General features: G+C 59.5%; 2 protein-coding genes across 2 annotated transcripts in view; one reads left to right on the top strand and one right to left on the bottom strand.

Moving 5' to 3' along the window:
- The window catches only part of HCN2 (hyperpolarization activated cyclic nucleotide gated potassium and sodium channel 2), a 22,231-nt gene extending 18,023 nt beyond the window's left edge, over nt 1–4,208 (top strand). Inside the window, exons 6-8 of the mRNA XM_063109056.1 lie at nt 872–1,112; nt 1,367–1,531; nt 2,961–4,208. Coding sequence (XP_062965126.1) covers nt 872–1,112; nt 1,367–1,531; nt 2,961–3,625 — 1,071 coding nt within the window. The 3' untranslated portion in view covers nt 3,626–4,208. The remainder of the gene's footprint in view (nt 1–871; nt 1,113–1,366; nt 1,532–2,960) is intronic.
- Nucleotides 2,324–19,416, bottom strand: POLRMT (RNA polymerase mitochondrial). Its single transcript, XM_063109055.1, has 21 exons — nt 19,310–19,416; nt 18,696–18,794; nt 15,884–16,518; nt 12,167–12,297; nt 11,807–11,993; nt 10,605–10,754; nt 10,012–10,347; nt 9,606–9,830; nt 8,485–9,273; nt 8,147–8,269; nt 7,577–7,699; nt 7,243–7,422; nt 6,895–6,981; nt 6,676–6,789; nt 6,537–6,589; nt 6,358–6,456; nt 5,301–5,373; nt 5,016–5,107; nt 4,857–4,933; nt 4,217–4,386; nt 2,324–3,154 (listed from the first exon to the last, which is right to left on the bottom strand). Exons 1-20 carry the CDS (start codon nt 19,401–19,403, stop codon nt 4,337–4,339), a joined length of 3,717 nt encoding a protein of 1,238 aa, XP_062965125.1. The 5' UTR covers nt 19,404–19,416; the 3' UTR covers nt 2,324–3,154; nt 4,217–4,336.

Raw genomic sequence — 19,416 nt, 5'->3', positions numbered from 1 at the left:
CAGTTATTAAAAAAGCAAACTTGATGGTATTTTCACTGGGATCATGTTAAGCATGCAGATGAATAGTGCAGACAGACATCTTTACAATGGTGATGTGTTCTAAGAACACGGTGTGTTCAAGCTGCCTTCTGTGCCTTTCGGGAGTGTTTCTGAGTTTTCTTCATTTAGGTTTGGACAGTTCTTGTTAAGTTCATGCTGAGCCATTTTACTTAGCTCTTTATGCTGGGGTGAATGGTGTATTTGCCTCCATTTTATCTTCTTCTAAGTGGTTTCTGTTTGTATATGCAAAGGCTTTCTTTTTACTGAAACTCATCTTACAGAAAAGTGCCCACGTCATAAGGGCACAGCTCCATAGATGTTCTATAAAGTGAACACTAGCCACTGCCAGATCAAATATGGAATGTTTCCACCCCCAGAAGCTTCCCACCATCAATTCATTTTAAGGTCCTTGGTTTTTATGTTGGTCTTTTGTCACCTGCTATTTTAACTAAGTTCCCTTATGTTGTAGTTTTCCATTGATTCTTTTGGGTTTTCCAGGTAGTCATACTTTCTGCAAAGAGATAAATTTTAGTTTTTTCTTTCCAATTCATATGTCTGTTTTTTCTTATCTAATTGCATTGGCCAGTATTGCCAGTATAGCATTAACTAGTCGGGAATCAGGGAGCATCTTTTCTTACTTCTGTCTTTGGTGACAAAATCTCCAGTGTTTGCTTATTAAATTAAGTAAGATGCTGGCTGTCAGGCTGCAGTGTTAAACCCATCTCACAGATGAGAACACTGAGGGTCTGAGAGATGAAACCATCCCAGAAACAGGGGGAGACAGAAACCAGAGTGTACACTGATGCCACCACCCCTGCGTCCTGCCCTACAGGAGATTGTCAACTTCAACTGCCGGAAGTTGGTGGCCTCAATGCCATTGTTTGCCAATGCTGACCCCAACTTTGTCACAGCCATGCTGACCAAGCTCAAGTTCGAGGTCTTCCAGCCAGGTGACTACATCATCCGTGAGGGCACCATCGGCAAGAAGATGTACTTTATCCAGCATGGTGTGGTCAGCGTGCTCACCAAGGGCAACAAGGAGATGAAGCTGTCTGATGGCTCCTACTTCGGGGGTGAGCATCTGTGGGGGGCAGGGGCTGGGTGACAGAGCCGGACCCCTCCTGTGAACCTGGGGGTGAGGGCAGTGACAGCCTCAGGCTCGCATGGGGTACAAATGTGGCTGGTGTGGGTGTCAGGAAGAGCCTCTGGGAGGAAGGGGAGCACTGGCAAAGGTGTGGGGGCTGGACTGTGCTTGGGACACTGGGGTGGACATGGGGCAGTCAGGCGTCATCCAGCCACTGAGGGAGCCTCCCTTGGCCACATGCAGAGATATGCCTGCTCACACGGGGCCGGCGCACGGCAAGCGTGCGGGCTGACACCTACTGCCGCCTGTACTCGCTGAGCGTAGACAACTTCAATGAGGTACTGGAGGAGTACCCCATGATGCGGCGTGCCTTTGAGACCGTGGCCATCGACCGCCTGGACCGCATTGGTGAGCGACCTAGCCCTGGCAGGAGGGAGCCGGGGTGAGATGGAAGGGATGTGGCCAGTGGACCCGCTCTGGCCACACATGGCCAGGCTTCCCAAGGAAGAGGAAGGGCGGGTGATTCAGTCATGTGTGGTTTCTGCCAAGTGTGTGTGGAGCACCTACAGTGTGCTGGGGTGCAGATGCGGACCATGAGGCCGACTCAGGAGCTTATGGTCTGCTGGTCAGATCATGCACAGCCAGGCTGCGCACAGTGCAAGAGACATGCGGGTGGAGGGGGCTTCCCTGAGGAGGGGATGTAGAGGGGGACCAGAATGAGTAAGCACTGCCAGATAGGGAAGAAGGGGTCTTCCTGGAGTTGACAGGGCAGGTGCAAAAGCCCTGAGGTGAGGAGGAGACCTGGAGTACAAAGGGCCAGAGATGCCTGGGAGGAGAGAGGTGAGGGAGGCAGGCAGGGGCCAGACACACAGGCCCAGTGGGCTGCAGGGAGAGTTTAGACTGAAAACCAGAAGCATTGGGGAGCCATGGATGATTGGGGGGGGGTGTCAGGGGAAGACTGGGGGTGTGGCTTCGGGAACAGGGAGAGGTGGATGCCTCCAGACTTGCTGGTGATGTGACTAGGGGTCAAGGAGACAGTGGCCCTTGTACTGTTTGTGGGTAGGAAGAAAATGGCTGGAAAAGCTGGACTGGGTGGGGCGGGGAGGTGTTAGAGAGCTTCATGGAACACAGAAAGCACTCAGCACGTTGTATGTGACAGACATTCAGCAATTTACTCTGTACAGTAGGTGAATGGCAGCTGCTTAGATACAGTTGTTCTATACTGTAGGCACTCAACACAGGCTTGCCGTATGGTAGGCACTTGGCACTCCGGCTGTGCACAGGCAGGCATTCTGAGCGTGCTTATTGCACGCTGCAAGCACTGAATACGTGACTAATGTATACAGGAGGTGTCCATAAATACTTGCTGTACAGTTATACCGGCTCCACGTACACAGCAGGTGCTCAGTAAATGCTTGATGTATGCAGAAGTTGCTCCATGTGTGCTGGCTGTACAGAGTAGGTTCTCAGTACCTGTTTTGTGCACACAGCAGGTGCTCCTTATGGTTGTAGTATACAGCAGGCGCTTAGCCTGTATGCAGTAAGCACTCAATACCTGCTTCCTGCGGCAGGACGTCTGTGCACTCAGCAGGGGCGCTGTGCACGCTGGTGCAGAGCAGGTGCAGAGCAGGTGCAGAGCAGGTGTGCAGGTGCGGTGCAGGTGCAGCCAGGTGCAGAGCAGGTGCGGTGCAGAGCAGGTGCGGTGCAGGGCAGGTGCAGAGCAGGTGCGGTGGAGTGCAGGTGCAGAGCAGGTGTGGTGCAGTGCAGGTGCAGAGCAGGTGCGGTGTAGGTGCGCACCCCCACCTGCCGCCGATGCCCACTCCCCCGCTCCCCGCAGGCAAGAAGAACTCGATCCTCCTGCACAAGGTGCAGCACGACCTCAGCTCCGGCGTGTTCAACAACCAGGAGAACGCCATCATCCAGGAGATCGTCAAGTACGACCGCGAGATGGTGCAGCAGGCCGAGCTGGGCCAGCGCGCGGGCCTCTTCCCACCGCCGCCGCCTCCGCAGGTCACCTCGGCCATCGCCACGCTGCAGCAGGCCGTGGCCATGAGCTTCTGCCCGCAGGTGGCACGTCCGCTCGTGGGGCCGCTGGCGCTGGGCTCACCGCGCCTGTTGCGCCGCCCGGTCCCGGGGCCCGCGCCCGCTGCAAGCCCCCCGGGCGCGCCCGCCAGCCCCCGGGCGCCGCGGACCTCGCCCCACGGTGGCGCGCCCGGCTCGCCCGCTGCCCCCCGTGCCGGGCCCGCGCTGCCCGCGCGCCGCCTGAGTCGCGCGTCGCGCCCGCTGTCCGCCTCGCAGCCCTCGCTGCCTCACGGAGCACCCGGCCCCGGCCCCGCGGCCTCGGCACGCCCGGCCAGCAGCTCCACGCCGCGCCTGGGGCCCGCGCCCGCCGCCCGGCCCGCCGCGCCCAGCCCGGACCGCAGGGACTCAGCCTCGCCCGGCGCCACCGGCAGCCTCGACCCGCCGGACTCCGCGCGCTCGCGCCTCTCGTCCAACTTGTGACCCTCGCCGCGCCGCCCGCCCGCCCGCGGGCCTCCTCCAGACCAAAGCCATGCACCGCGCGCTGCCCCGGCCGCCCGCCCCAGAAGCCATAGACGAGACGTAGGTAGAGTAGCCGGACGCGCGGGCCGGGCCGGCGGGGCAGCCCCCTCCGAGCCCCCGGCCGTCCCCCCTCATCGCCCTGCGCCCATCCCCATCGCCCCTGCTCCTGGAGGCGGCCTCGCGCACGCGAGGGAGCTCCCTTCACCTCGGTGCCTCAGTTTCCCTCACTGTAGAACGGGTCCGTGGCCGAGAGGAGCTGGCCGTGGGGCCCCGCCTGCCCCGAGGACGACCCTGGTCTTTAAGTGCAATACTCGGCCCGCCGGCTTCCCGACCCCCGCACCGCGCTCGCAATAACCGGCCCGGCCCTCTCCACGCGTGGCGGGGAGCGCGCGCGCCGGCACCCAGGGCGGGCCACGCCCGGGCGTGGGGGTGAGGCTGGGGTCCCCGCCGTCGTGATGAATGTACTGACGAGCCGAGGCAGCAGCGCCCCCACCACGCCCCTCGAGCCCCACACCCCCATTCCGCGCAATAAACGACAGCATTGGCGCCCACCTGCGCTCGTCTCGTTGCTTGGCGCCCCGCCCGAGAAGACACGGCTCCCACGGGTGGCGACAGAGCTTTATTTACACTATGGTACAGGCGGCGGTGCCGGGACAGCCGGGCGGGCCGGCATCAGCTGAAGAAGTAGGTGGAGCTCTTCACCTGCTCCAGGTCGAAGGCCCCTGCGGAGGGGCGGAGCGTGGGCGGGCGATGGAAGGAGGGCCACGCCCCCGCCGCCAGCAGCCAGGAGCCCCCGCCGCCCGCCCCGCCCCCAGCAGCCAGGAGCCCCCGCCGCCCCCAGCAGCCAGGGCGCCGCCCGCCGCCCCGCCCCGCCCCCAGCAGCCAGGAGCCCCCGCCGCCAGGACGCCCCCAGCAGCCAGGAGCCCCCGCCGCCCCCAGCAGCCAGGACGCCGCCCGCCGCCCCGCACCGCCCCCAGCAGCCAGGAGCCCCCGCCGCCAGGACGCCCCCAGCAGCCAGGAGCCCCCGCCGCCAGGACGCCCCCAGCAGCCAGGAGCCCCGCTGCCCCGCACCGCCCCCAGCAGCCAGGAGCCCCCGCCGCCCCGCACCGCCCCCAGCAGCCAGGAGCCCCCGCCGCCCCCCGCCGCCCCCAACAGCCAGGAAGCCCCTGCCCTAAGGTGCGCCCGCGCCTACCTTTCTCGGGCACGGACAGCAGCGTCTCCAGCAGTTTGATGGCCAGGACTTGCTGCGACAGCTTCCGGGGCTGGGAGCTGAAGGAAGGGTGGAGAGTGAGGCCCGGGTGGGGGCGTGGCGGGGGCATCCCGCCGCGCTAAGGTCGGGGGGGCACCTTACTTGGTGTCAGCGCAGAACCGCTTCACCAGGAACCTGGACAGGTGGTGCAGGATGGGCTCACTGTGCAGGCGGACAAACTGCTCGCGACACACCTGGGGATGGGGGCGCCTCAGTAGCTGCTCCTTGAGAGCAGCTGCACCTGCTCTGGCTGGGGTGAGGGGACACCCAAGGTCAGGCAGGGTCCAGCCACCAGGGTCAGAGGCCAGGTCCCTCAATCGCCGCCGCCACTGGGCCAGGGGTGTCTAGCTGGTCTCTAGGCTGGAGCATGGGGGTGGGGGGAGGCACCTGGTTCATGACAGGCACGTCTGCCGCGTGGGTCCAGAAACAGTCGTGGACCGAGACAAAGGTCAGGCCCTTCCTGAAGCAGGGAGAGGGGCTCCTGTGAGGAGGAGGTCCCTCGTGGGGCCACTCACCCCACGACCTAGAACCCACCTCCTGTCAATGTGACCATGCCCCTGCTGGCTCCTCCATGGGGCTCATGGTCCAGGAAAGCCCCTCCTCTGTGTCCCCCCCACCCCCCATCCCTTGCAGTGTCACCTAGGAGGCTACACCCCACACTCCCTAGCAATCGTCTGCTCCCCATGTCCTCCAGCAGCAGAAAGGATCTTGGGAGAACACATCACCCGCCCCCACCATGCCCCGAACTGCTCCTGGATGTCTTGTTCCCTCTGGAGAGGGTCACAGCCCGGTCTGCAGATGCTTTGTGCAGGGCTGTCCATGCATCTCCGGCTCTGGCCCCTACCCCATCAGCCGTTCTTTTTTTTTTTTTTAAAAAGATGACCGGTAAGGGGATCTCAACCCTTGACTTGGTGTTATCAGCACCGCACTCTCCCAAGTGAGCCACGGGCCGGCCCCATCAGCCATTCTTTGAGGAACCCAGGACAGAAACCCAGATGCCCCCACCGGCACCCCCACGCCTGTGGATCCTGCCAGGACAAAGTCCACCTGCCCCAGGACGGACCACTCCTCACTGCCGCACCTGGTGTCACTCGCCTGAAAGGAGCAGAGTCTGAACCACTCCACCCACGAGGCCACAAAGACCTTGTCATGCAGGAACCCTGAAGGACCACTTACATGTTCAGAGTGACCCCACCCCTCCCTGGCAGGGCCAGTAGCCCCTGCCTAGAACCTCACTGCCACAGGGCTTTCCTCAGAGCCAGCCCAACAGACCCCACAGCCAGAGTCCTCACCTGTGGCCTCTGACCTTGTCCCTCATGGGCCCAGTGTCCACTGCTGGAGTGGGCCTTACCATGTGCCTCTGTGTCCCCTGTGACCAGAATGGGACTGGCACGCAGCAGGCAGTTAAAACGTGAGCGTGGGGCTGGTGGAGGGGCGCACGCACCTGTAGCAGTGCAGAGCCGTGAGCATCATGTGGGAGGAGTCCAGCGAGTGGATGAAGTTGGGGGGGAAGCCGTTCTTCTGTTTCAGCGTGTTGGGCTTCCTGGGGACGGCAGGGATGGGGTGCTGAGTGGGGGCTGGGTGCACCCCCTCGGGTTTCCCCCCAGCTGGGGTCCCGCTCACTGGCTGCTGTCCTTGCCGCTGCTGCAGGTGAGGCTCTGGATTCCACCTTTGACCTGCAGGTGGGGCAGAGGGGGCTAGCGAGTCCTGGACGAGGCCCAGCCCAGAGGGGACAGGGACCGGGGCGGGGAGGTCCCCGTACCACAAACTTGGAGTCCTGGTGGTAGGGCTGGATGACCGGGATGCCCAGGGGCGTGACCCACTCCACTGCTGAGCCCACATGGGAGATGAGGCGGGCGCTCTCCGTCAGCCAGTTCTGCAGGACAGGCCAGCTCAGTTGGAGCCTCAGTCTGTCCCCTCAGGGGCCATAGCCCTGACTTGGGGGCAGACGGGGAGGCAGGGTGGGAGGACAGGGACGCACCTGGATGGCCCGGGTGCTCGAAAACATCTCCTGGAGGCTGTTGAATACCTGGCGCACGAGGTAGTGGGAGGCCTCCCACACGTACTCCTAGGGGAGGGGTTGTGGTGGGCGGGGCACCACTCCCCCCACAGCTGCCCCCACTCACCCCACCCCAACGTTCCAGATGGAGAAGCCGAGGCCTGGGGTGGGCCCGACACTCGGGTGGTGATGGTGGGGAAACGAGGCCTAGCACCAGAGGGTGGCCAGTTATGCAGGGGGAGCCCAAAGGCTGGATTCAGGATAAAACCATCTGGTTTTCAAGCAGCACTGAAATCAAAGTGTGTCCCAATGCCACGGGATCTGACGCACCTGTGGGAAGTCGCTGAGCTCCCTAAGGCGCTTTTCGATCTGCAGGCGCCCGCCGTAGCGGGTGACCCCGTACACCACGGTCATCACTGTCTGCTTGACCACCTTGCGGCTGACGAAGCCTTCAAGCACCTGGGCCACCCGCTGGCCCTGCTCGGCATCCTGCCTGCGGAATATCTCCACCTGTGCCAGGGCAGGCGGTCAGCACCAAGCGGGACAGCCAGGGACGGCTGAGCTCCCGGACAGCCCAGTGGCTGGAGTCTGCCCAGTGAGCCCCCAACTGCCCAGTGTCACCCACCGCCCAAGACCACGGGTCAGAGTGGGCTACAGTGCCCACCTGTGCAGCCACCCCACTGTACACGTCCTGCGGCAGGTCTGAGGGCATGAGGTTGACGGAGGCAGCACCCACGCTGTCGCGGCCCAGGGCGGCGTAGTGCTGTAGCCCATTACAGGAGCCGTCCTGGGGTGGGCGGGAGGAGGGTGAGACAGCCACCACAGCTCCAGCTTCCCCAGTGCCCTGCTGACGTCACGAGCTCACCGGACCCCAATTCTGAGACTGATGCTGTTTCCCCCACCATAAAGGGGAAACTGAGGCTCAGAGAGGCAGGGATGTATAGGGCCCTCAATGGCCCCCAGGCCAACCTATCTATACAGCTGCACACCCCACAGCCCAGGTACAAGGGCCAGCCATACCTTGGCCCTGTGCCCTCCCTGGAGAGGGGCGGGGGACATGCCTGCCCTAGGCCATGGAGCAAAGCCAGCTGGACCCACTGGGGCCAACCCCGAAAGACACCTACGTCTTAAAGTGAAAGCCCAGACAGCAAACATCAGGAACCCAACACCCCAAACTCAGGCCTGCTTGGCACAGCACCCCAGGCGAGGCCTGCACACAGTGCCACTGGCTCACCTGGTGCACAGGCAAGTGGGAGACATAGGCAGCAGGGTCAGGGGTGCGCACAGCCCCTGCAATCTCCATGCAGCAGGCCAGCGCTTGCCAGGGCTCGTCCGCGTTCATCCACCACTTCCGTCCCTACAGCGTGCAGGCGGGCTCCAGATGAGGCCCAGACCCTGTGGTCCCGGAGCCTGTGGGGTGGGACTCAGGGGCAGGCCGTGGGGATACAGGGAGGGTGTCTGAGGAGGGAGCTGAGAAGGTGGCCAGGACCAGAATGAACAACAGGCTGGGAGAGACAGAGACAGAGCTGGAGAAGAGGGGTCCCCGTCGTCCCCCAGCCCCGCCACGCCTACCGTCATGGGCTGGTCTGCGGAGTCCAGAATGTCGTCCATCACCTCGTTGGCAAAGGCCAGGCGGGCCTGCAGGGACTCGCGCTTCTTGAGCCCTGTGAGGTTGACCAGGTGGATCTTGAGCCAGTCGAGGCCGTGAGGGCCCAGTGGACGGCCCTCGGCAAACTGGAGCAGGGCACGGGCCAGGTCACCGCCCAGGTGGTTGAAGTGGGGTGGGCAGGGGTAGGTGCGGCCACGGAAGTCCATGTTGTGGGGGAGCCAGAAGACACAGTGCCGCAGGTGGTGGGCCAGTGAGAGGCGGTATAGGGCCTCCGCCCGCAGGCTGTGCATCTCACGGGCCACCTTCAGGCAGCGGGCCAGTTCCCGCCGCACCTCGGCCTTGTGGGCAGGTGGGGTGCCAGGTGGCAGGCGGCGCTCAGGTGGCCGGGGTGCCTCGGAGGGTGGTGGCGGAACGCCCAGGCGGGAGCAGCCCTTGGCCCTGAAGAGCTCCAGCACCAGGTCCAGCAGGTGCCCGTTGACGCGCCAGGCGCAGTTACCCAGCTGTGTGAGGGCGTCCAGGGCACCGTGCAGCGCGGCGGGTGGGCAGCGCTCCAGCAGCTGCTGGTGCTGCATGGTGCCGTCTGCCGCGCGCATCAGCTTGGTGGGGCTCAGCAGGAAGGCACCAGCATGCGGTGAGGTCCAGGGCAGCGGAGGGCACAGCATGGGCACGTCCACCGCTTCGAAGGTCAGCGTGGGCTCCGCCGCGGCCGCCAGCAGGTGTGTGAAGGCCGGGTGTGGCTTCAGGATGCCAATCTAGGGCGGGACAGGTGGGTGGTCAGGGGACTCCAGCCGGAGGCTTTGGCCGCCCCTCCTCACACTCAGCTGAGAGGGTCCCCTCCACAGCGAGTAGAAAACTAGCTTCCACTGCCAGAGCTAACTTTAAAAATAACCCCAACAACCACACTGCCTGCTCTGAGCACCTTCCACCCACAAGACACTTCATCCCAGGAGGTGGGCATGGCGGCAGGGTACGACCGACCGGTTGAAGGTCAGGCAGCCGCCACAGAGGCACAGAGCATTGCCAGGACTGGGGAGGGACCCCCCTCTCCTTGACCACACCACCCAGAAACCCCAGTGCCACCCACCTGGCGGTAGCTGCGGAAGGAGTACACGTGGTAGAGCACTGGGATGAGTCGGCAGGCACCATGGGGTGCGGCCAGACTGCGGGGCATCTGTACGGCTTGCACCAGCATCTCAGCCAGCTGTTTGCCCAGCTGCACCAGCACAGGCAGGGGCCAGGGCTGCACAGGCGAGGCCTCAGGCACCCCCAGCGCCTCCCAGTACTGCCGCGGCAAGCAGGGCTCAGACACCTGCAGGGGAGGGCTGGTCAGAGGTGCAGGTGGGTGCAATTATCTGCATTTCACAGGCGGTGAAACTGTGGCTAGGCTCAGACAGAGCTAAGGCAAGTCAGCTGCCCTGGGGAGGGAGGGCACCCGGGGCTGTTTCTTGCTAGGTGCCCCACCTCCCTGCTGGTCCCCCTCCCGGCCTCACCTGGGTGTCGGAGGCCAGCAGGTGCAGGTACTGCATGTAGTGCTGCTCCAGCGCCTGCACCTGCTTGTTGAGCTGCTTGCTGTGTACCACATGCCGGTTGAAGGCCCGCATCCCCAGCTGGTGGGCCAGGGACAGCAGGGACTCGCCCTGGGCTGGCAGTGCCTGCAGGGCCTGCATCAGCATCTGCACGAACTCCTGCTCACTGAGCAGGCACAGGTAGGGGTAGAGCGTGGGGTGGCCTTCGTGGGCCTCACGGGCCAGGCTGGCCTTGGTCTCCTGCAGCACCTGGTGCAGTGCGGCCTCCCACTGCACACGCAGGTTCTTCAGGGTCTTCCGCTGCAGGGGGAGGCAATACCACACCGTCACTGCGGCGACGGCCAGCAGGACCCCCACTCACGAGCCCCAGGAGGAGGAGAGAAGCCTGCATGAGGCCCACGTGTGGCCATCAAGTCACTGCCCAGCACGTTCCAGGCAACTTCTCACCCTAGCCTTCTCTTTAGCAGGTGGGTAGGCCCCAGTGTGACTGAGGAGACGGAGGAAAGAACCCACCCTCGGGAGCCCCAGCCTGGCTGAGCCCAGGGTCTGTCCCTCACCGCCTTCATGACCTCCTTGGTCATGGGCGAGGCCTTCTCCACAGACTCAACGTAGACGGTGGTGCCGAGTTCCATACGCAGCTGCTGCTGGAAGAGGCCCTGCAGAGTCTTCAGGGGCAGGTGCAGCTTCGGGTAGGACACGGTGCCGTCCTGTGGCACAGGCAGGTGGTGAGGCCAGGACACACCTGGCCAACACCCAGCATGGCCCCTGCCCTCCAAGGACACCCCTCCGCCCCCAGCACAATTACATCCGCTTCTGCAAGTCTCCTGGAAGTAATTACCTCCATTGCTGAGGCTGGGGAAAAAGCAGGGAAAGGGACAGAGGGCACCACTGGGCACAAAGAAAAGAGGGTCTGCCCAGCCTGGCCTCAACCTCTCTGGCTGAGGGAGGCAACCAGGGGCTGGCAGTGCCCAGGGAGAAACTTCACTGTGTCCCCAGAAGTTTGCTGTTTTCCTTTTCACACTAGGAACCATGTAAATGTGTAGCCCATCCAGAAACAAAAAAATAGAAACTAAAACCCAGCACATGGAGAATTGAAAGCACACGTCCACGGCAACCAAGGCGTGGAAACCCAGATGTCTGTCCACAGATGAGCAGACACACGCAGCACGGCCCAGCCATGCACGGGAACATCACTCAGCCACGAACAGCAACGAGGCTCTGACACACGCTACCCTGTGGGTGAACCTTGAGGATACCGTGCTCAGTGACAGACGCCAGACATAGAAGAACAAACACTGTGTGATTCCACCCATAGGAGGTCCCGAGAAGTCTTCAGATCCACAGACAGAAAGTAGAATGGGGGTGCCAGGGGCTGGGGAGGGGATGGGAACTGGGTGTTTAATGGGGACAGAGTGTCAGTTTGGGAAGATGATAAAGTTCTGGAACTAGAGAGAGATGATTGCACAACTCCACGAATGTACTAAAAACCACTGAATTATGCTTTAGAAGGGTAGATTCTGTGGCAGTTGAATCACACCTTGGGAGCCCTGAGGGCTATTGTCCCTGCCCCTCAGGCCAGTGTCTCCCAGCTCTAGCTTGTCTGACCTTCTCAGAGCAGGAAGGGCGGAGCCCAGCGACGGGCCAGGTGAGGCCCCATGAGGGGGGGCCTGGTGAGAGAGGACTGGCCTGACCACCCAGGTCTCACCCCCTGCGCAACACCTCCCTGAGTCCTCCCACGGGTGTCAGGCCATGGGCTCACCTTGGCGTAGACCTCCCTGAGCAGTGTTGAGGTGTTGACAGGGGGCGGGGGCCGTGGTGGCAGGCTGAAGGTGGGCTTAGCCTTGACCACAGCCTTCAGGAGTGCAGCCCGCTCCTCTTCGGACAGGGCCACGCCTGTGAACAGCCCCTGCAGCTGCAGCCCGTCCTGGGTCATCTGCTGTAGGCACCTGAGGGTGGCACACAGTGGCGCTCGAGGGACTGGGCAGCTGCAAACTTGGCCCCTGCAGGGCCCACCCTGAAGGGGCCTCGTGACCACCTCCTGCTTACTCTGCAGGCCAGCCCATGGCACTGTCACAGAACCCAAGTCACTTGTGGTGCCCCTGGGCAGGGCTGTGGCTACCTTCTGATGGTGTGGACGTCCTGGTCCAACCGCCCCATGCACTGGAGGGCGGCTGCGTAGGACACCAGGTCTGGGGTTAAGCCAGCGTCTTTCACCATGAAGAACACGTAAACCAGCCCTTTGAAGGAGCCCTGGGGAGACCGAGACGGGAGGGTCTGAGGGGTGGTCCGGCCTCCCCCTCCCCTCTGTTCCCTCGAGACCCCTTCTCTGTAGCTGTCAACTCAGGACCACTAGTGGCCACTGTCTGGACAGAGACGGGCCTACCCAATGTTCCTGTGCTCGGCAAGGAGGCCACATGGCTGCCCGGCAAGACCGTGAGGAGGTTCATGTCCTTGGGGCAGGGACTCATCAATATTTTTTAATCTTTTTACTTTCTGGAAATGCGCATGCACAATTTGGGGGCTGCTACCAACCAACCCCTTTCCAGGTCAGCCTGGCTAAAGGTTTTTGCCAATGTTGTCGATCTTTTCAAATGACTGACTTCTGGTTTTACTGACTCTCACTTTCGCTTCTCTCTTCTTTCTCATTTATCCCTGTCTTGGTCTTTATGGCTTCCTTTCGTCCCTTGCTGTGGGTTCCGTGGACAGCCTTTCTCCTGGGTTCCCAAGCTGGAGACTGTCACTGCTTTGCAATCCTTCACGTCTTAGTGTGGATGCTTGTGGCTACAAGTTTCCCTCTGAGTGCTGCTTTGGCTGCATCCCCAAATTTGCAGCAGGTGGTGTTTCCATTTTCACCACATATTTCCTAATTTCCCTTGCAATTTCCTCTTTGACCCCTTGTCTGCTTAGGAAGCTGCCTAGGGTCTGTTGCAGACTCTTTCTTCTTCCTTTTTTTTTTAAAGATGACCGGTAAGGGGATCTTAAGCCTCAACTTGGTGTTATCAGCACCACGCTCTCCTGAGTGAGCCACGGGCCAGCCCTTGTTGCAGACTTTTTCAAAGGTAAAAAAAAACAAACTTCCCAACATCCTCCCACCCTAATTTGTAGCCCTAATTTGAGAAGTGCTGTCTCAAGAGGGAACAACAGCTCTGAGACCTGGGTTTTAGTGGAGTCCTCTGGATGACCTCAGCTCGGCTGCCCAACGTGACAGTCACCGGCCAGACAGTCCTTTAATTTGAATTTAAATTGAACATCCTATTCTTCCATCACCCCAGCCAAGTTCCAAGTGTTCCGAGCATCCTGCAGCCACACGTGGCTGGCGGCAGAGGTGGTGCACTCCAGGTAGCTCTGGTCAAGAACAGGCACATCTGTCCTTCCTTATTCTCATTTAGTGCAGGCTGAGCTACCAAAAAACCAAAATCTGAAATGCTCCAAGATCCCAAACTTTTTGAGAGCTGACATGATCCTCAAAGGAAATGCTCACTGGGAGCATTTTGGACTTTGGATTTCTGGATTAAGGATACGCAACCGGTTACGCATCTGCAAATATTCCAAAATCTGAAACACTTCTGGTCCCAGATATTTCAGGCAAAGAACACCCCACCCGTAATATTATCATCAAGATGAAAACACACATTTAAAATTTCACAGGGGCTGGCTGGTTAGCTCCACTGGTTAGAGCGCAGCCTTGAAACACCAAGGTCACGGGTTCGGATCCCTGTACTGGCCAGCCACCCACAATAAATAAATAAATAATAAAATAAAATTTCATGTATTTTCTACACCCCTCTCCTAAACACGTCCTCAGAAGCCCTACATCAGGTCTCTCACTCCTTCCAAGAACTCAGTGAATTTCTCTCTTTTAGAGAAGGGGAGACCAAGGCTCCAGGAGAACTGACTGAGTGTGAGCTGCCCAGTGAGCAAGTGGCAGAAACAGGACCCAAACTCAGGTCCTGTTGACAGGCAAGCGCCACCCTGCATACATCAGGCCCCAGAAACGATCACTTAGGAGCCAGCGCTGCCCAGGAGGAGCAGGCAGTGACTTGGAAGAACTGTGCCTGAATGACAAGGGCCGACCAGCGTCCCCCAAAATTCACATCCACCCAGAACCTTGGAATGTGGCCTTGGAAATAGGGTCTGAGGCTGGCCAGTTAGCTTGCTTGGTTAGAATGCGGTGTTGTAACACCAAGGTCAAGGGTTCGTTCCCTATGAGACAACGTAAAGAGACAGCCATGTGATGACAGAAGCAGAAATTGAAGTGATGTGTCTGGGCTGGCCTGTGGCTCACTCGGGAGAGTGCGGTGCTGATAACACTAAGGCCATGAGTTCGGATCCCATATAGGGATGGCCGGTTCGCTCACTGACTGAGCGTGGTGCTGACAACACCAAGTCAAGGGTTAAGATCCTCTTACCGGTCATCTTTAAAAAAAAAAAAAAAAAAAAAAAAAAGAAGTGATGTGTCCACAAGCCAAGGGGCACCAAGACTGCCTGCAGCCACCAGCAGCTGGGAGAGGCACGAAGGACCCTCCACTGGAGGCCCTGGTGGGAGCACAGCCCTGCTACACCTGGATCTCAGACTTTGGGCCTCCAGAACTGTTAACAACATATTTCTGTTGTCCTAAGCTACCAAGTTTGTGATACTTTGTTACAGCAGCCCCAAGAAACTCATACACAGGCTAAAAGTCCTGCTGTATACAGGGGCTCTTTGCCAGGGGGAGTTTAGAGGATCCAAGACCTTGGATGGGAAAGAAGCACTACTCTTATCCCCGGTAACCCCTGGAATTTGGTGCACCTCCAGCCTCATTAGGAATGTGCACAGCAACCGGCCTCTCCAAGGCCCTGCAGACGTGAAATCCCGCGAGTTACTGGATCTGCTTGCTCCTGGACTCGTCGTTTGATGCGTCAGTAAAGTACATCACACTCCCTACCACCGATCCGTCTTAATATTTTGCTAACTCTTTCTTTCACGTTAATGATCAATTTCCTTTGTTTACCTAAGTATCAGACAAGGTTTTACTGTTTCTCAAATTAGGGTTGAAGGGTCAAGGGGTGAGAGAATGTTGGGGATTTTTTTCCCTTAATAGGGTCTGTAAAAATCACTCACCTGGGCTGGCCCATGGCTCACTCGGGGGAGTGTGGTGCTGATAACACCAAGGCCAAGGGTTCGGATCCCCATATAGGGATGGCCGGTTAGCTTACTTGGGAGAGCGTGGTGCTGACAACACCAAGTCAAGGGTTAAGATCCCCTTACCAGACATCTTTTATAAAAACAAAACAAACAAACAAAAAAAACCCAAAAAAAACACTCACCTAAACAATCAAGGAGTCAAAGAAGAAATGGGGGGGTGGGAGAGGGGCGGTTCAGAAATGCTCTAGATGAATCAAAGCAAAAGACAAGGACACAACTAGCACAGTACTCAGAGGAAACCGACAGCTGCAGACACCTGTGTTGACAAAGAGGGATCGCCAAACACCGAGCCGACCTTCCACCTGAGAAAGCCAGAAAGACCAGCAGACCAAACCTAAAGCCCCTCTGCCACTATCCTTGGGGGTCTGTGCACAGCCCTGGGTGCCAAAAGCACCCCCTGCCAGGCAGCTCCAGAGGCCCTGCGCGAGAAAGACCAAGAGGGAATGCACTGGAACAGTACCAGACACTTTCCCTTCTACTTTTGGTCACTTTCAAAACTTCCTTTCAGGGCCACATGCAATTTCTATTAGAAAAGCCTAAAAAAATGATGAAAATAATAAAAACAAAGATCTTGAACTTCGGGGCTACAAGACAAGTGTTCAGGTCTCCGTGAGGGCCAGTCCCATCCCTGGGCCCCCGCCTGCCACTCACCTGGCGGGCCCAGCCCAGCATGACGGTGTTGTACATGGCGAGTGTGAGCAGCCGCTGCTTCCGCGGTCTGCTGTGGTGGGTAACCAGCACGTGGTGGGCAAGGGGCAGGTGGCCAGTAAGCAGGCAGCACTCCAGAAAGGACAGCAGCTTCTGCTGTGGCCCGGTGAGTTGCGGCCCGGCAGGCTGCGCTTCTGCCCTCCTGCGCCCCTTCCTGCGCACCAGGGCCTGCTCCTCCTCGCGGCTCAGCCTCTGCGGGGTCTCCCGCAGCACCTGGGCCACTTGCTCCTCCCAGGGACTCTCAGGGATCCCGCGCGTGAAGCGCCGCAGGCAGTCAGCCAGGGGCCCGCGCTGCAGCTGGGGCTCCACCCGCAGGGGCTTGGGCTGCAGCTTGCGGGCCAGCTGCTCAGCTTGCATCTCCAGTTTCACCTCCAGCCGCTCCTTGCGCTTCTGCATGGTCCGCTTCTCCCTATTCAGCTTTTCTGCCCAGCGGCCACAGGGTCCCATCAGGGCCTTTCTGGGTGGCTGGAAGCCGCCACCCCCACCAGCGTTCTCTGGGAGTCGGGCCACATCCACCTTCTTCACAGTCACCTCCGACACGCTCTCAGCCTGCAGCTGCCGCACTCGTGCCTCCAGCACTGTGTGGGGCAAAGGGAGAGGATGTCAGGGGGACCCCCTTCCCGTGCAGGCACTGACCTCTCCAGACCCTGGTCAGGAGGCCTCAATTCCATGTGGTGGCTGTCGACTCCCTAACCTGCATCTCCCCCGCCCCAGCTGCCTCCCGACTTCAGATATGTGTGCCCCCCCCTCCACCCTCAGACCCCTCCACATGAACACTTCACACGTCCCAAAAAGCTCTGGTGTCCCCGTCACTGGCAGCTCTGTCCCTCCAGGGACTCAGGCCGAGAACCCAGGGTCACCTACGCTCCTCTGCACATCACGCCTGTCAGCACAATCTCTGGCCCTGCCTTCAAAATCTATCCAGGGACCCGTCACCTCCCCCTGCTCCAGCCCTGAACAGCTTCATTGTCTTACCTCAGGGCCTTTGCATGTGCTGTGCCCTCTGCCCGGAATGCGTCCGCCCTGACCCTGAACTGACTATTCTCAATCTCGACCTTGCCTGACAGGTGCCACTTTGTGTGTGCTGGGTTCCCGTGGCTCATGCTAGTTCCATCGTATAAAGCTGCTGCTAACAGAGTTGGCGATTGCCAAGCCACTGCCCCTAGGGGAAACACAGGGTCAGGTTCCTGCAGCCTGTGGTCACAGCTCTGTCAACTGATGAACACGTAACTCAGCCTCATGAGTTTCTGCTTAAAGACACTTTATTTAATGTATATTGCTGACTTGCTAGCACGGAGGTCACAGCCGGCAGCCCCATAAGTCACACCTGGAGGAAGGCAATCTGCAGGCATACTTTGTTCATAAGGCACACCACAGCATGAACCACGGGGCCACTGTACACAGCAAAATCACCAACAAAGAGCAAAAAAAATGCAAAAACATGGCACCAAACATGCCACGAAAAGGACCCTTGTACTGTGCAGCATGAGCTTAAACAGGAGGCTGAGGCTGCCTCCTTCAGCCTCTGCTGAGGGTGTGCACTTGCTGCGATTCAAATTCTTTGCCACTCTGCACGTGTCTGCTCGCAACTGGGAAAGCCCTGTGAGGACTGATTGGGGGTTATAAATAAATTTTAGCAAGTAGGCAAATCCGCACGTGTGGAATCCTGGAATAACTAGGACCAACTGGATGTGTGCTCAGCTTCTCGCGTCTCCCTCACCAGAACATCCACCATGAGAAGAGGGACCGTGGTTGGCTGCGTTCATGGCTGAGGGCTGGCACAGGCAGGGACTCAATAGAGACGTGTTGAAATTAAGTAAAAAGACAAGAGTGATCTCGGCCCATGGTGGGAAGAAAATGAGGTGGTCATGAGGTGGAGCGGGATGTGGGTACAGGCCTCCTCCTGAGGCGGTGACATCTGACCTGAGAGGCACCAATTCTGCATAGAGCCAGGGGACAGGCAAGTGCAAAGGCCCTGAGACAGGTGCAACTTGTCCAACAGAGGCAGAGAAGGTGGACAAAGGCCACAGAGGTCTGTGGCCTGGGGCGGGAGTTTAGAGTTTATTTTGCAAGTGAGAAGAGACCACTGGAGAGCGACATGATGTGATTTAAGTTTCCAGAATCTTCTTCTGGTCACATAATACGACATCTGGGCTTTACTTTAAAATAATTGGGGGGGGGGCTAGCCAGTTAGCTCGGTGGTTAGAGCATGGCATTATAACACCAAGGTCAACGGTTTGGATCCCCGTACAGGGTTGCCACCAAAAAATAACCTAATTAAAGTGAAAAAAAAAAAAAAAATCATTAGGTGGGCAGGAAAAGAAGGAGGGTAGCTGTTGAAGCTAGTGGCTGACTGAACTTGCGTCTTTAGTTTCATACACCGGAATTTTCTGTAATGAGCTCTTCTCTTTCTAAAGGACCCCTTTTTCCCTTCCCGGCTGGCTGTGGGGCAGGAGGGGAAGCAAAGGAATGCACAGTGGCTGCCCCTACCCAAGGTTCAAATCCTGCCTCTGCATGTGCAGCTGCGAGCGGCCTGGGGAGTCTCTCCAGGTATAACTTTGGGCTCAGCTGTCTCCCGGAAAAGGGGGCGCTCCAGATGGGAATTACCCCAGTATATGGACTGAACCTCAGTTTCTTCTCTGTATGATGGGGAGCCCATCTCCTTCTGAGGAGGTCACTGTGAGGAACCAGCAGAGTGGACACCAGAGGTGTGAGGAAGGGGCTTCAAGCCCCAAGCTTAGGGGTCAGGGCTCACCCTCCAGCAGCTCCGCGTGGCCCCAGTCCTTCCGGCGGTCTTGCTCACAGGGGCTGGCGGACGAGCTCCTTCTGGGGCCCCAGATGCCCCCAAGGGTCCCTGCGGAAGAAAAGGGAGAGACTGAAGGGGGCCAGGTATCTGGGGAAGGTCCTCATATGGACGTAAGTCGCAGGACCAGAGAGCAAAGGGGCCCTGAATTCAGAGGAAGCTGGCAGTTCTGGGGGTCTCAAATTGCAAAGAAACCAAGAGGTCACAGGTGGAGGGGGCCTGACACTCTGATGAAATTGGGGCGTAGGTCGTGGACGGAGAGTCCTCGAACTAAAGGTAGGTTCAAAGGCCAAGAGCCCTAAATCCCAAACAGGGGGTCAGGGGACTCCAAAAGAAACCAAGCGTCAAAGGTCAAAGTGCCCTGTCGACCCCTGTCAAGAAAGCGAGACACAAGCAGTGAAACGCGGGGCCGAGTCGGTGGGTTCCTCAGAACCTCTAGGGGCAAAGGGCAAAGGTCGCGGTTAGCTGGAGCCCGGGGGCGCTCAAAGCCGAAGGTCACGGCCGCGGGGCGGGAGGGGCGGCTGCCGCGGCGTCGGCCTCAAGCCGCCGGGCGCCCCCCGCGTTACCTTCCTCGGCCGGGGGACCGGGGCGGCTCCGGGAGCGCAGGGCCCACCCCAGCCCAGCCGCGCCGCGGCCCCAGCGTAGCGCCGACATGCCCATGCGGACCGCCGCC

Source organism: Cynocephalus volans, chromosome 10, assembly GCF_027409185.1.
Source record: "Cynocephalus volans isolate mCynVol1 chromosome 10, mCynVol1.pri, whole genome shotgun sequence".
Lineage (NCBI taxonomy): Eukaryota > Metazoa > Chordata > Mammalia > Dermoptera > Cynocephalidae > Cynocephalus > Cynocephalus volans.
This window is presented reverse-complemented; position numbering and strand designations above follow the sequence as displayed.

What these genes read in the sequence shown, in the direction of transcription:
- POLRMT (XM_063109055.1), bottom strand. Translation starts at nt 19,403, where the DNA reads ATGGGCATGTCGGCGCTACGCTGGGGCCGCGGCGCGGCTGGGCTGGGG. An exon ending in ACAGTGGGGTGGCTGCACAG is followed by an intron (nt 7,423 to 7,576) that starts GTGGGCACTGTA and finishes GCCCTGGCACAG; the next exon opens with GTGGAGATATTCCGCAGGCA. An exon ending in GCTGTCCGTGCCCGAGAAAG is followed by an intron (nt 4,387 to 4,856) that starts GTAGGCGCGGGC and finishes GCCCCTCCGCAG; the next exon opens with GGGCCTTCGACCTGGAGCAG.